At 43.5% G+C, this 13,774-nt stretch overlaps 1 protein-coding gene across 3 annotated transcripts; it reads right to left on the bottom strand.

Moving 5' to 3' along the window:
* Positions 1–1,289: 1,289 nt before the first annotated feature.
* On the bottom strand, positions 1,290–13,177 carry LOC105855287 (rho-related GTP-binding protein RhoG-like). 3 transcript variants are annotated; one of them, XM_075999654.1, is made up of 3 exons: positions 12,678–13,174; positions 7,148–7,231; positions 1,290–5,661 (listed from the first exon to the last, which is right to left on the bottom strand). In XM_075999654.1, exon 3 carries the CDS (start codon positions 5,644–5,646, stop codon positions 5,071–5,073), a length of 576 nt encoding a protein of 191 aa, XP_075855769.1. In that variant the 5' UTR covers positions 5,647–5,661; positions 7,148–7,231; positions 12,678–13,174; the 3' UTR covers positions 1,290–5,070. The 3 variants fall into 3 exon arrangements, with proteins under 3 accessions (XP_075855769.1, XP_075855770.1, XP_012591623.3); XM_075999655.1 differs by lacking the exon at positions 7,148–7,231 and having other exon boundaries at positions 12,678–13,177; XM_012736169.3 differs by lacking the exon at positions 12,678–13,174 and having other exon boundaries at positions 7,148–10,028.
* Between the last annotated feature and the right edge of the window lie 597 nt (positions 13,178–13,774).

Here is a 13,774-nt window from a genome sequence, read left to right as displayed (position 1 = left end):
TGATGAACAAGCAAAATATGAGAGATTCATACAATGCAATATTATTCAGCGATAAAAACCAATGAAGGGCTTGGCATGAGGCTGGAGGATCGCTCAAGGTCAGCAGTTTGAAACCAGCCTGAGCAATAGTGAGACCCTGTATCTACTAAAAACAGAAAGAAATTAATTGGCCAACTAAAAATATATATAGAAAAAATTAGCCAGCCACGGTGGCACATGCCTGTAGTCCCAGCTACTCGGGAGACTGAGGCAGAAGGATTGCTTGAGCCCAGGAGTTTGAGGTTGCTGTGAGCTAGGCTGATGCCAGGGCACTCTAGTCAGGGCAACACAGTGAGACTGTCTCAAAAAAAAAAAAAACAACGCAATGAAGTAGCTGGGTACAATGGCACATGCCTGTAGTCCCAGCTACTCATGAGACTGAAACAGGAGGATTGCCTGAGCCTAAGGAGTTGCAGGCTGTAAGTGCCTTATGTTGGTGCCTGTGAATAGCCAGCCACTGCACTCTAGCCTGGGCAACATGGTGAGACCCCATCTCTAAAGAAGCAAAGAAACGAAGTATGGATACATGCTACAAAATGGATGAACCTTGAAAACATGCTAAATGAATGGAGTTACAAAATACCACATAGTACATGCTTCCATTTATATGAAATATCCAGAAAAAAATAATCTATAAAAGGTGAAAGTAGACTAATAGTTGTCTAGGGCTAGAGGGATTAACTACATGAGGCATGTCTTTGGGTTGATAGAAATGTTCTAAAACTGGATTTTGGTGATGGTTGGACACCTCAGTAAATTTACTAAAGATCATTAAATTGTACATTTGAAATGGGTGGATTGTATGGTATGTAAATTATACCTCAATAAAGCTGTTTTGTTTTAAATGAAAATATGGTTTTCCTCTTCCTTACTAATACACCAGCACTACACATAATTACCATCCAGAATTAGTCAATAAATGATGTGCCTTATCTTTACAACCCCGGCGCCAATACTGTAATGTTTGTGACATAGTAGGAGCTTAATGATTATTTACTGAATGTATAATATTATATGTTATTAATGCAGGGTGTCCCAAAAGTTACCGTATGTAGGGAAAATGGGAAATTTTAGCTAAATGTACTTTTACTTATAAAATAATTCACTAGAACAGCCACCAGTAAGGGAATAGAAAAAATAAAATAATTTACTACAAAAATTTTTCCTTTGGAGACTTTTGGGACTCCCTGTATTATAATAATAGTTTAATATATAATACATGAGAAAAATTGCCTACAGGAAACTAACTGACCTGTCATTAGTGAGAATCCAGAAATGAAGCTAAATCCTGGGGATGAAGTGGCAGGGGTAGAATCGACAGAATCAATGTTAGAAGGGCAGACAGTTACAGGTGCAGTGTGCAATATGACAGTTTTAGTTTCATCTTTTGTAAGTTGAGCGCATAGAAACCACTTAAAGGGGACAAGGGGTAGAATTGCTTTGTTTTTTTAAGAAAGCAATGGACTCGGTAAAATCAGAAAAGTTTATTACCATCCATTATGAATAATTTAAAAGTAATATCAGCAAGTTGGTCTTCATACAAATTCCTTTTAAATATAAAAAGTCAGTGTATAATCAGTTCCATCAAATCAGTCCAATACAAAAAGGACTGATTTTTTTTGTCAGTGTGAGAGAATACTCCCACTCTCCCAGACTTGAGGATCACGTCTCCATTTATTAGAGGAAACAAGTTTGCCCAAACAAAACCTAGGCTTACATTTAGGAATTTGCCAGGCAAAGGAGGAGCAGGAGGCACTATTAAATTAAAAGCCACTTAAAAAGATTCCAGTAGCTAAATGGAAAGTTCCCAGAGACAGCCCCACAAGCGACAGCCTTGTTTCTAGCTTAGCCCCTTTCAACCATAAAGTCCTGTAAGTATCCCAAGCAGCATCAATCAGAACATCCTGAGACTGGAATACACTGGAGCTTTCATTTGGCTGGCTGTAGGAAAACTCATCCACAAGCCCACAGGCCAGTTGACTCCTGTGGTTCCCACACTACTGTAATAGCAGCCCCACTTTCCAAAGTGCTACTGGGCCTTTTTGAGGAGGGCCACAACACCCTCCTCTTCCAGTAAACACACTGCTCAGACAGAATCCCTGCCATCCCCCACACAGGGCTTTGGGTCTTGCACCAGAAAATAGATACAGTATGTTGAAATTGAGATAGCATGAGCAGGACAATAGTATCCAACCTGGACCCTCCACAGCTTTAGATAATCAGTGGTGTAGAAACAGACATCAGTGAAGAACTGTGAAGTGGAGAATGCAGTAATGAAAGAAAAGGAAAATAAAACACTTTAGTCCATGATAAGGGAAACTGGAAGGAAGAAGAATAAGGAGTTTATATAACCTTTTATCTTCTATCAATACTTGGTGGCTGCTTGACCAGGTTCGATTCTCCAAGAGTAGTGTTGCCAGATTTATTAAATAAAAATACAATATGCACCATTAAATCTGACTTTCAGGTAAACAATAAATTTTTTAGTTTATGTTCCAAATAGTTCATAATACATACACTAAAAAATTATTTCTAAAATATTTCAAGACCAGCCCAGGCAATATAGCAAGACCCAGTCTCTTAAAAAAAATTTAAAAATTAGGTTGGCATGGTGGCACACACCTGTAGTTGTAACTACTTGGGAGGCTGAGGCAGGAGGATGACTTGGAACCCAAAAGTTCACTGCTACAGTGAGCTATGATTGTGCTACTACACTCTAGCCTGGACAACAGAGGGAGACCCAGTCTTTTAAAAAGAAAAAAAAAAAAAGGCCCACAGGGCTGAATAAACATACTGGGAGGTGTATTGAGGGAAGGATTGGAAGCCAGCAAGGCAGCCTTTATAGACTCACAGAAATGAAGGTGGAAGAGAAGTCCCAGAAGCAAGCTTAGAACTCCCTGACAATGACTGGCAGGACAATTTGTTTATTTTATTTTTGTTTTATTTGGGTGGTTATCCTTGAGTAGTCTATCCCTAAAACAAAAAGTAACAGATTCAGAGAGGGTGGTGGAGAGAGAAAAAAAAATGAAGACTCAGGCACAGTTTTTCATGGGGGATTGATAATTTCACATTATGAGGCCCAAACTGGTATCAGAATCTGAGAGCAGATTTCATTATCAGATCCCATATCCAATGCACTATCATGACTAAATACAAGACCCATCCCCTGAAGCAGAGGAACCAATAACAAGTCCATGCTGATAAACGCTTGTCTCAAGAGCATGAAGAAGGAAACATATAAAAGAACAAGACCACGTTAGGCTTTTTGGATTTTTATAGCTTCCTCCTTGGAATTCCTAGTTCCAGCTTCTCTGAAACTGTCACCAGAGATATTAATAGGTGTTGCATGGGACCCCCCCCCCCAAAAAAAAAAAAAGCTCAGTGGTGTAATAAGTTTGGGAAATGTTGCATACATACTGTTCATAAAGTCTTGCTTTGCTGTAGGATGGGCGCGGTGGCTCACACCTGTAATCCTAGCACTCTGGGAGGCTGAGGCAGGTGGCTCGCTCAAGGTCAGGAGTTTGAAACCAGCCTGAGCAAGAGCGAGACCCCGTCTCTACTAAAAAAAATAGAAATTAATTCGCCAACTAAAAATATATAGAAAAAAATTAGCTGGGCATAGTGGCACATGCCTGTAGTCTCAGCTACTCGGGAGGCTGAGGCAGGAGGATTGCCTGAGCCCAAGAGTTTGAGGTTGCTGTGAGCTAGGCTGACGCCACGGCACTCTAGCCTGGGCAAGAGTGAGACTCTTGTGTCAAAAAAAAAAAAAAAAGACCAGCTTCACAAGAGTGAGACCCCATCTCTACTAAAGATAGAAAGAAATTAGCCAAACAACCAAAAATATATAGAAAAAATTAGCCGAGCATGATGGCGCATGCCTGTAGTCCCAGCTACTTAGGAGGCTGAGGCAGGAGGATCGCTTGAGCCCAGGAGTTTTAAGTTGCTGTGAGCTAGGCTAACGCCACAGCACCCTAGCCCAGGCAACAGTGAGACTCTGTCTCAAAAAAAAAAAAAAAAAGGCTTGCTGTAAAAGAACCTGTTCAATTTTATTTAAATTGCTGGTTCCTGAGCTTATTTTATGACAGAACCCTTTTAAGGAACATCTATTACCATCTCACAGAAATTTGGAAAATGCAACTTAACCATTTTTGTGAAAATGTCTCATCTCAAGAATGGGAGGAACATGTCAACATGAGGAATACCCAGGAATCACACATACAGTGGTTTTCAATTCTAGTAGAAGTACACGTGAAAAATAAAAAAGAAAAAACGGTTTTCAAAAATTAGTATATCATGTAATCCTAGCACTTTGGGAGGCCAAAGGGGGAGGATTGCTTGAGGCCAGGAGTTTGAGACCAACCCGAGCAAGAATGAGACCCTGTCTCTACAAAAAATAGAAAAATTAGCCAGGCCCGATGGTGCGTGCTCATAGTCCCCGCTACTGGGAGGCTGAGACTGGAGGATCACGTGAGTCCAGGAGTTTGAGGTTGCAGTGAGCTCTGATGATGCCACTGCACTCTAGCCGGGGCAACAGAGTAAGACCCCGTCTCAAAAAAAAAAAAAATAGTCTATCATAAAGTTTAAGGCAACAATTTGAAAACAGAATAACCTGTCCTGTGAGACACTTGATCAATGGTAAATACAGCAAGGACAGCTAAAATTAGATTTAAAAGCAGACAAGCAAAAGCCCACAAAGAACAGTACTAGATGACTCTGGTCAGTTATGGCCTCGCCAGGAGAGAAAGGACAGCACTGAGTGGCATCTCCTCTTACCACTTTGACAGGGGAGGGACGGACAGACAGACACACACACACACTCTTCCTCCATAAGGGTCAGACCAAATTTCAAAGCAGCCATGTACCAACTAATTAGTCTGTCTTCATTCTTCCAAAAGCCAAATATCCTGGAGTCTAGAGTTTCTAGTAGAAGAAAAAAATGGCTCATACTGGCACTCTTAACTGCTATCAAAGGAATCCCCTCCTTTAAACCCTTAAACTCCTTAGGTGCAGTCCCCACGTAGCACCCAAAAGCTATAAGAGGATGCACTTCTTGGTGTTCTTCTTTGTGGCAGGGTAAAGCACAGCCCGGACAGCTTCTGAAAATACCTCACGCACCCCATCCCGCATCAGAGCCGAACATTCCAAATACTTCACAGCCCCCACCTGCTTAGCCAGGGCGGTGCCCTGTTGAGGAGTTGTGGGCACTAGGCTCTGCTCCTTCAGCTTCTTCACTGTTTCGAGGTCACTCCGCAGGTCCCTCTTGGTGCCTACCAGCAGAACAGGTACATTGGGGCAATGATGGGAGACCTCTGGGTGCCACTTATGCCTTACGTTGGCATAAGAGGATGGGTTGCCAATGGAAAAACAAATGACAAAGATATTGGTCTGGGGGTAGGAGAGTGTTCGCAGTCGGTCATACTCCTCTTGGCCAGCAGTGTCCCACAGGTTCAAGCTGACGATTTGGCCATCCACAGATGTCTGGGCACTATAATTGTCAAAGACAGTGGGGATATACTCCTCAGGAAAGGCATTTGTTGTATAACTGATGAGGAGGCAGGTTTTACCTACAGCCCCATCTCCTACAAGCACACATTTGATTTTCTGCATTCTTCCCTTGTAGTCCTATGTATAAGAAAAAAAGAAAGAATGTTCAGACATATTTGGTCAATTTAGGGGTCTAACGCTTCATAAATATTTCTCTCTGAGGACCCCTCCACTCTCTATCCCAGGGGTCCTCAAACTTTTTTTTTTTTTTTGAGACAGAGTCTCGCTGTGTTGCTCAGGCTAGAGTGAGTGTCATGGGTCAGCCTAGCTCACAGCAACCTCAAACTCCTGGGCTCAAGCGATCCTCCTGCTTCAGCCTCCCGAGTAGCTGGGACTACAGGCATGCGCCACCATGCCCGGCTAATTTTTTCTATATATATTAGTTGGCCAATTAATTTCTTTCTATTTATAGTAGAGACGGCGTCTTGCTCTTGCTCAGGCTGGTTTCAAATTGTTGAGCAATCCGCCCGCCTCGGCCTCCCAGAGTGCTAGGATTACAGGCGTGAGCCCCCACGCCTGGCCTTCAGACTTTTTAAACAGGGGGCCAGTTCACTGTCCTTCAGACCGTTGGAAGGCTGGACCATAGTTTAAAAAAAAAACTATGAACAAATTCCTATGCACACTGCACATATCTTATTTTGAAGTAAAAAAACAAACGGGCAAAAACACCCACATGTGGCCCGAGGGCCGTAGTTTGAGGACGCCTGCTCTGTCCCCCTTAATGCAATAGAATAGTCAGCTGCAAAAGTTTGTATAGGGCAAGAGATCTTGTCCTGGAGTCTATGGACTGCCAGAGGATAAGTTTTACTAGCTGTGTACGATATTATGTATATGTCCACAAGTGAATTTTTCTGTAAAGAAGATCCAAAGCTGTCATCAGATCCTCCAAAAAAAATTAAATTAAAACTATAAGTCGGCAGGGCGCGGTGTCTCACGCCTGTAATCCTAGCACTCTGGGAGGACTACTCGAGGTCAGGAGTTTGAAACCAGCCTGAGCAAGAGCGAGACACCATCTCTACTATAAATAGAAAGAAATTAATTGGCCAACTAATATATATAGAAAAAATTAGCCGGGCATGGTGGCGCATGCCTGTAGTCCCAGCTACTTGGGAGGCTGAGGCAGGAGGATTGCTCGAGCCCAGGAGTTTGAGGTTGCTGTGAGCTAGGCTGACGCCATGGCACTCACTCTAGCCTGAACAACAGAGCGAGACTCTGTCTCCAAAAAAAAAACCAACCAAACAAACAAAACTATAAGCCCAAAAAGATTTTTAAAAACATTCACGGACACAGGCATTTATGTTAACACTGTTGTCACATGGTCCAGATACACTGTATCAAAGGTGCTAAACTATTAATATTCTAGGCGCTCAATAAATTGTAACTAATTAAAAAAAATTGGTATAGAAAGGTTTCTATAAAGGTTGAAACAAAAGAAACATGGCTCTCCTTTGGGTCTGTGGCTATAGACTCAGCAAAGGAACCTCCATTCCTGAAAAACAGTGACATCATAATACTGGAGATAAAGGCAGACAAGTCAGGCTGAGCCATATGGAGAAGAGATTACCTGTGAAGGCTCTGAAGTCAGATTGCCTGGAGTCAAAAAACAGTCCTCCTTCTAAGCTTTGTGAACTTGCACAAAGTTTTTCACCTGAGGGTTAAATGAAAGAAGGCAAGGGTAGTACTTATCCATCCTCATTAAGTACTTAGGCAGTACTCATTAAGTGTTAGAAGCTAGAATGACTTCTTTTTTTATTATTATTTCAGGAAATTAAGAGAGTACAAACATTTTGGTCATATTTTATATCTTTGCCTCTCCCTAGCAAGGGTTAGAGGCATGCCCTTCCCCTCTACAATGCTCACCGCATCCCTCAGTTGTGAGTCAACCCCCCCACCCCCCTAATCCCTGGAGAACACTACCGACCAGTGAGCACCATAGTGTTGATCAGTAGAATGATTTCTCAATAGTTATTCTTCTACTATGCTACTACCAGGGAAGGAAAAAGTTGGTAATGTGGTTATAATGCTAGACAAACCAGGGGGCTCATCCCCTCTAAGTAAATTACAGGTCATAGTACAATACTCTTGTCCATTTCTTCATGAATCAGGTAGTTCAGAATAAATGATATGACATGATCTCCAAGAAGCATGTTTACTATGAGCTCCTATATTTATACCCCCATATTTATTAATACCCCATCAATGTCCTACACTCAAATTAGGCCCCAAAGCACTCCATTTTGTGTAGGTTTTTAACTACTGCCCTAATTTCAGATCCAATCCTTACAGCATTAAATTCAAGTTGTCAGAACATGGAAGGGGATAGTCATATGTATTTGGTTACAGAAAAAAAATCTGAGAATTAATTTCTCACCTCAAGGATTTGGGGGAATAGATACACTCTCCATCCTGTTGTCTTAAAAGCTAAAATCTTTATTAGGCCCATATCATAGGCAAAAACAAAATAAAACTCCTCATTTTGAGTCAAGGTGAAGAAAACTGGCCCTCAGAGCATGCTTCCCACAGCCCACTAGGGGTAGCTCTCTCCCCACAAAGAACCAATTCTGAGCAGCTAGGCCTTCCACCTGGAAGTCGTCTAAGTCGTCTATAGCACAGGTCCCACAGCTTAAAGAAATCCCGAACATGTAAGTTTAGATCTGGTAGGTGACCTCCCCAGGATATTCAATGACCATCAGCTCTGTATCTTTTTCAGATTTTTTAATTTTAACTGATTGACAGTTTTCATAAACTGTTTTTTTCCATCTAGGAATAGGCATAACTGCTCAAATACACAAGGTCAATAGAAACAGGGCAAAGTTACCACCACATGCCTTGAGGATAGCCTTCTTTGACTTTGCCAGTATGGATTAATTTCTCCTCTGAATGCCGATAGCAATTACAGCCTACCCTCCTCATACAGTGTCCAGCACCTCTGCTCCAAGTGACTGCTTTCAGAACAGTGAAACTCAGGGGGTTGCTGAACCAGAGTAAAACTCTTAGGCACAAAGACTGCTTTGCACCCCAAGCTCAGCTCTTTATAACTAGGAAAGGACATCTACACTCATTTCTATTTCCAATGTTCCTGGTATATATGGTCTGCACACAGTGGGCACCCAAGGCACACTGATGGCTGAGGAGCTAGGTAATGAAGTAAAGCCAAAACATCTCAGCTGAGACAAAACCCAAAGCAGTATCAATTTCCTATCAAAAGCCTCACCTGCAGCAGACCTTCTATGAAAGGGAGGGTTCAACAAAAAGCCCAGGTATTGGGGAGGGGGACCTGCTTTGTATAATTCACTTATTTGTTCAGCCCACACAGTCATTACACTACTTTCTCTATGCGTGTGTATGTTTTTAATTCTTCATAGTTAAAAACTCTCATACAAAAATTAGCCAGACGGTGGCAGTGCGTGCCTGTAGTCCCAGCTTCCTGAGAGGCTGAGGCAGGAGGATCACTTGAGCCCAGGAGTTTGAGGTTTGCAGTGAGCTCTGATGACTCCATGGCACTCTAGCCCCGGCAACAGAACGAGACCCTGTCTCAAAAAAAAAAAAAAGTCTTAAAATAATACTTGATGCTCAGACCTCTCACCATGGGATTCCCTGCACCACCTAGCAACTCTGTAGAATCCCCACTAGCAAGAAGGCTCTTACTAGATGTAGCCTCTTGACCTTGGATTTTTCAGCCTCCATAAGTGTAAGAACTAGATTTCTTTTCTTAATATATTATGCGGTTTCAGGTATTCTGTTACAAGGAACAGAAAATGGACTAAGAAAATTGGTACTGAGTCTGACTTGGTGAGATCTATGAGAAAAAAAAGAAAATTGGTATTGAGAAGTGGGGTGTTGCTGGTAACAAATACTTGAAAATATGGAGTGGCTTTGGAACTGAGTAATGGACAGAAGCTGGAAGAATGTGGAGGAGCAGGCTAGAAAAAGCGCAGATCCTGATGAGGGTTTAGAAAATAAGACTAGGGAAAGTTTGGAACTCCTTAGAGATTGGATATGTGATTGAGGCCAGAGTGCTGTAGAAGTATGGACAGTAAAGGCCATTCTGACAAGGTTTCAGATGGAACTGAGGAACAAGGTATTGGGGACTGGATTGAAGGCCTTCGTTATTATAAATTGGCAAAGAACTTGGCTGAACTGAGTCCATGGAGCCCAAGGGCTTTGTAGAAGTCTAAACTCGAGAGTAATGAAGTAGGGTACCTGGCAGAAGAAATTTCTAAAAGCAAAGTGCTCAGGCAGCTGCTTGGTTACTTATAACTGTGGACTGCTATAGAAAAGGGAAATATGGAAAACTGGCAGCCTGGCCAAGTGGTAGAGAAAGAGAATAGAAGGGTGCGGGGCTTCCTAAAGAGATTAGCATGACTAAAAGGGAGCCAGGTGCTAATAGTCAAGACAATGGGAGTAAGGCCCCAAAGGCATTTCACAAATCTTAGAGGCTGCCTCTCCATTCACAGTCCCAGAGGCCTGGGGGCACAATGGTTTCTGAGGACAGGCCGGCACTGCTGCCGAGCTCCACCTCCCCCTCAAGAGGCAGCTCCTGAAGGTACAAATTGTAAACCTTAATGCCCCCCCCAGGGTGCTAATTCTGCATGCAGGCTTGCAGAAAGTAAATGCTGTGGTAGCATGGCAGCCTCCACCCAGATTTTAAAGGATGTCATCTAAAGCCCGGGAGGCCAGGCAGAGACTAGCCTCAGGGGCAGAGCCACTGCGGAGACCCCCACCTAGAGCAATGCCTGATGGTCCCATGGGAGCCAGACCACCACGAAGCCCCCAGAACTGTAGCACTGACAAGCAACACTAGCCAGGGAGAGCTGTGTAGACGGAGCCCAGTGAAGCCATCGGGGCAAGTCTGCACCAGGCCTTGGGGCCCAACCCCCACACGGGTGTGCTGCGGATGCCGGACTACGGAGTCAAGGGAGAGTATTCTGGAGTCTGAAGATCCAGTGTGTGCTCTCTTGGGGTTCGTACTTGCTTGGGGCCTGTTACCCCTTTCTTCTTGCCTATTTCCCCCTTCTGGAATGGGGAATTCGTCCCCTATGCTTGTCCCACAATTGTATCTTGAAGTAGATAACTTGTTTTGATTTTTACAAACTCACAGATAAGACTTTGGGGTTATGGGGATGGAATGAATTCGTTTGTGAGAAGGACACGAGTCTGGGGGGGACTGAATTTGTTTGTGAGAAGGACACGAGTTTGCCAAGGGCAGAATGCTATGGTTGGAATGTCCCCTCCAAAACTCAAGTTGAAAGTTAATCCCCAATGTGGCAGTATTGAGAGGTAGGGCCTTTAAGAGGTGATTAAATCATGAGGGCTCTGCCCTCACAAATGGATAATCCATTCACAGAACAATAAATTCAAATGGGAGTTGGACTGGTGGTTTTGTAAGAGGAAGAGAGACCTGAGTGAGCACTCTCAGACCCCTCGAAATGTGACTGACTCCCTGAGCCACCTCAGGGCTCTGCGGAGTCCCCACCAGCAAATAGGCTGTTACCAGTTGTAGCCTGTAGACCTTGGATTCTCAGCCTCATAACTGTAAGAAATAAATTTTTTTGTTTATAAATAAAAAAATAAAATACTCTTTTTTAAAAGGTTGGGGGCTCTGAGAGATACAAAAGAAAGGCCAAGATTTTAGGTTGATCATCACATATATGAGAGGAGCTTGTTTCCGTCGGCTGCAGCACCTGGCATTATGCTGTCCTGTTAAGGAGCACGCACGCTCAGCTTTCCCCCATCATCACCACTGTCCGTCCTCTCTCCCACATACTACACTGGGCAAGGCACTGCTAGGAGGGATTTTTTAAAGGGTTTAAAAAAAAAAAGACACCCCGAATGCTAGGAATGCTAGAAGCTGACCATTTTGTGGCAAATGCAGGAGCTATATAAAAAGCAAAGCATAATACACAAAGCAAAAAGTTGCTATGGGGAATCAAAGGGAAACTAAAAACTGAGAGCCTGTTATAGGCATTGTAGTAGGTACTTCCACACACCTTATCTTATTAAGCCTCACAGCAGCACTGTGAGGAATGGACAGCAGCTCAGAGATCTTCAGGTATGCCTAGAGGATTGTAAATTGGGAGGCCTGAGCTGTAGAGATGGCGGAAGAATGCTTTCTGAGTTAGTCCATATGCGTGGCTTTGTCCCCAAAATCCAGAACCTGGGGCCTTGGGGCCAACATGTGGCCTGGATCCTTGAGTGCGGCCTTGTTCTGTGAAGTTTGGATTCGGTTGAGGGGCCGCACTCGGGGATCCGGAGGGCCACACGTGCCCTAAAAGCTGCAGATTCCTCATAATCACATTCTTCATGTTGGTATTACAGTTTCTTCTAAGTTTTCCAATCTCATCTAATAAGGCATCTTTCACACACACAGTCTGCCTAGTGGTCAATTTCCTCCTAGGCTAGAGACACAATACAAAAGTGCGAACAACAGTCAATACAAAAGTGCGGCTCAAACTCGTACTGTTTCTAACACATTCTCCAAGTCTCAACCTCCCCACAAGTCTGATTCTACATCTACTAAAAATCACTTTCTGGGCTTTCTGAAACCAAAACAATTCAGTAGCAAGCCCCCCCATTTTTATTTACTGTACTTTCTGCATCTTAGTTATCTACTAAATTAGGGGAGCTTTTCACATTAAACACTGATTTATTTGGTTCAAGACAGGTCAAAGGAGATTCTAGGACATTCGGGGGTGAAGGAAGCCATGAACACAACCCAACCTTGAGCTAGGGGAGATTATCTTCTTGCACTTGGAAACTTAACTGGAGGAAAAGCAATCCTAGTGACCCATCAAGACACCCCAAGCCCGTTCGGCACTTCATCACATCCTGCTCCATCAAGGGTAGTTGGTTCCTGGGCTTCATATGGACTCGTGAGCCTGGGACAGAGAGGTGCCTTCAGGAATCCACTGGATTCCCAAATAGGAAGAGCTGGCTCAGTCTCCCCGACAGACACACACCTCACCGCACCCTCCAATTCCTTCCATCAGGGGAGTGTGTCCTATATACTAAGGCAACTGTCCCGGGGGATGGGGACACTCAAGGGGAGAAAATCGGAGTTGGGGATCGGCTGAGGGGTTCGCAATCAATGTTACCCGACTAAGTGTGACCGTCTTCCAGCGCCGTTCAGCCGCGACTGGCGGAGCCTCCCAGGAGTCTCGCGTTGGGACTGGCAAACTCAGCGAGCTCCGCGCCACATCCGGGATAGCGACCGAGTCCCACCCCGCCGTCGGACGCAGTCTGCACTCTACGCCCCGAGACCTCCTGGGAAGTGGAGTTCTAGGGCCAGCCTCGGGGTCGGTAAGTCCCACGCTTCCAAACTACACCTTCAGGTGATTGACTATTTAGATCGCGACGCCAGCACAAGTCATTTGATCCGGGAGTCCCCAAGTCTCGCCTTTCCCTTGGCAAAGTCAGACCACCCCCTCCTGCCCAGACCCTCCAGGTCAAGTATCCTCCTTAGGACGAATATTAACATAAATAGGCAGATTCTCAGGGATCTGAGAAATGATTTGAAAAAATGGAGGCGATAAAAGACGATGAGGTAAAAAATACATAAAATAATTCTTAGAAAAAAAAAAAAAAGCCAGGCGCAGCGGTGAGAAAAATTAGCGGGGCATGGTGGCGCATGCCTGTAGTCCCAGCTACTCGGGAGGCTGAGGCAGGAGGATCGCTTGAGCCCAGGAGTTTGAGACCAGCAGGGAAAATTTAGCGAGATTCTGTCTCTAAAATTAATTAATTAATTAAATATTTAAAAAACACACACACAATGAAGTAGTGTGCAAATTAGAGTTTCTGTCACTATATAATTGTTTTAATTTCCTAGAGTTTTATATAAATGGAATCATACAGTATGCACTTCTTTAAAAAACAGCTTTATTAAGATATAAATTCACACACTACACAGTTCAACCATTTAAAGTGTACAATTTTTGGCATATCACATTATTAATTGTTTAAATTTAGTAAAATATATGTAACATAAAATTTGCCATTTTAACCATTTTTTTAAGTGTACAATTCATTTTTATTTATCTTTGACACAGACTCTCGCTCTCTTACCTGGGCTACAGTGCCGTCGTGTCAGCCTAGCTCACAGTAACCTCAAACTCCTGGGCTCAAGCGATCCTCCTACCTCAGCCTCCTAAGTAGCTGGGACTACGCCATCTATGCCCGGCTAATTTTTTCTATA

This window comes from Microcebus murinus, chromosome X, assembly GCF_040939455.1.
Source record: "Microcebus murinus isolate Inina chromosome X, M.murinus_Inina_mat1.0, whole genome shotgun sequence".
NCBI lineage: Eukaryota > Metazoa > Chordata > Mammalia > Primates > Cheirogaleidae > Microcebus > Microcebus murinus.
Note: the sequence above shows the minus strand (reverse complement) of the source record. Positions and strands in the feature narration are given on the sequence as shown.

Coding starts and splice junctions, on each gene's coding strand:
- LOC105855287 (XM_075999655.1), bottom strand. CDS start 5,646: ATGCAGAAAATCAAATGTGTGCTTGTAGGAGATGGGGCTGTAGGTAAA.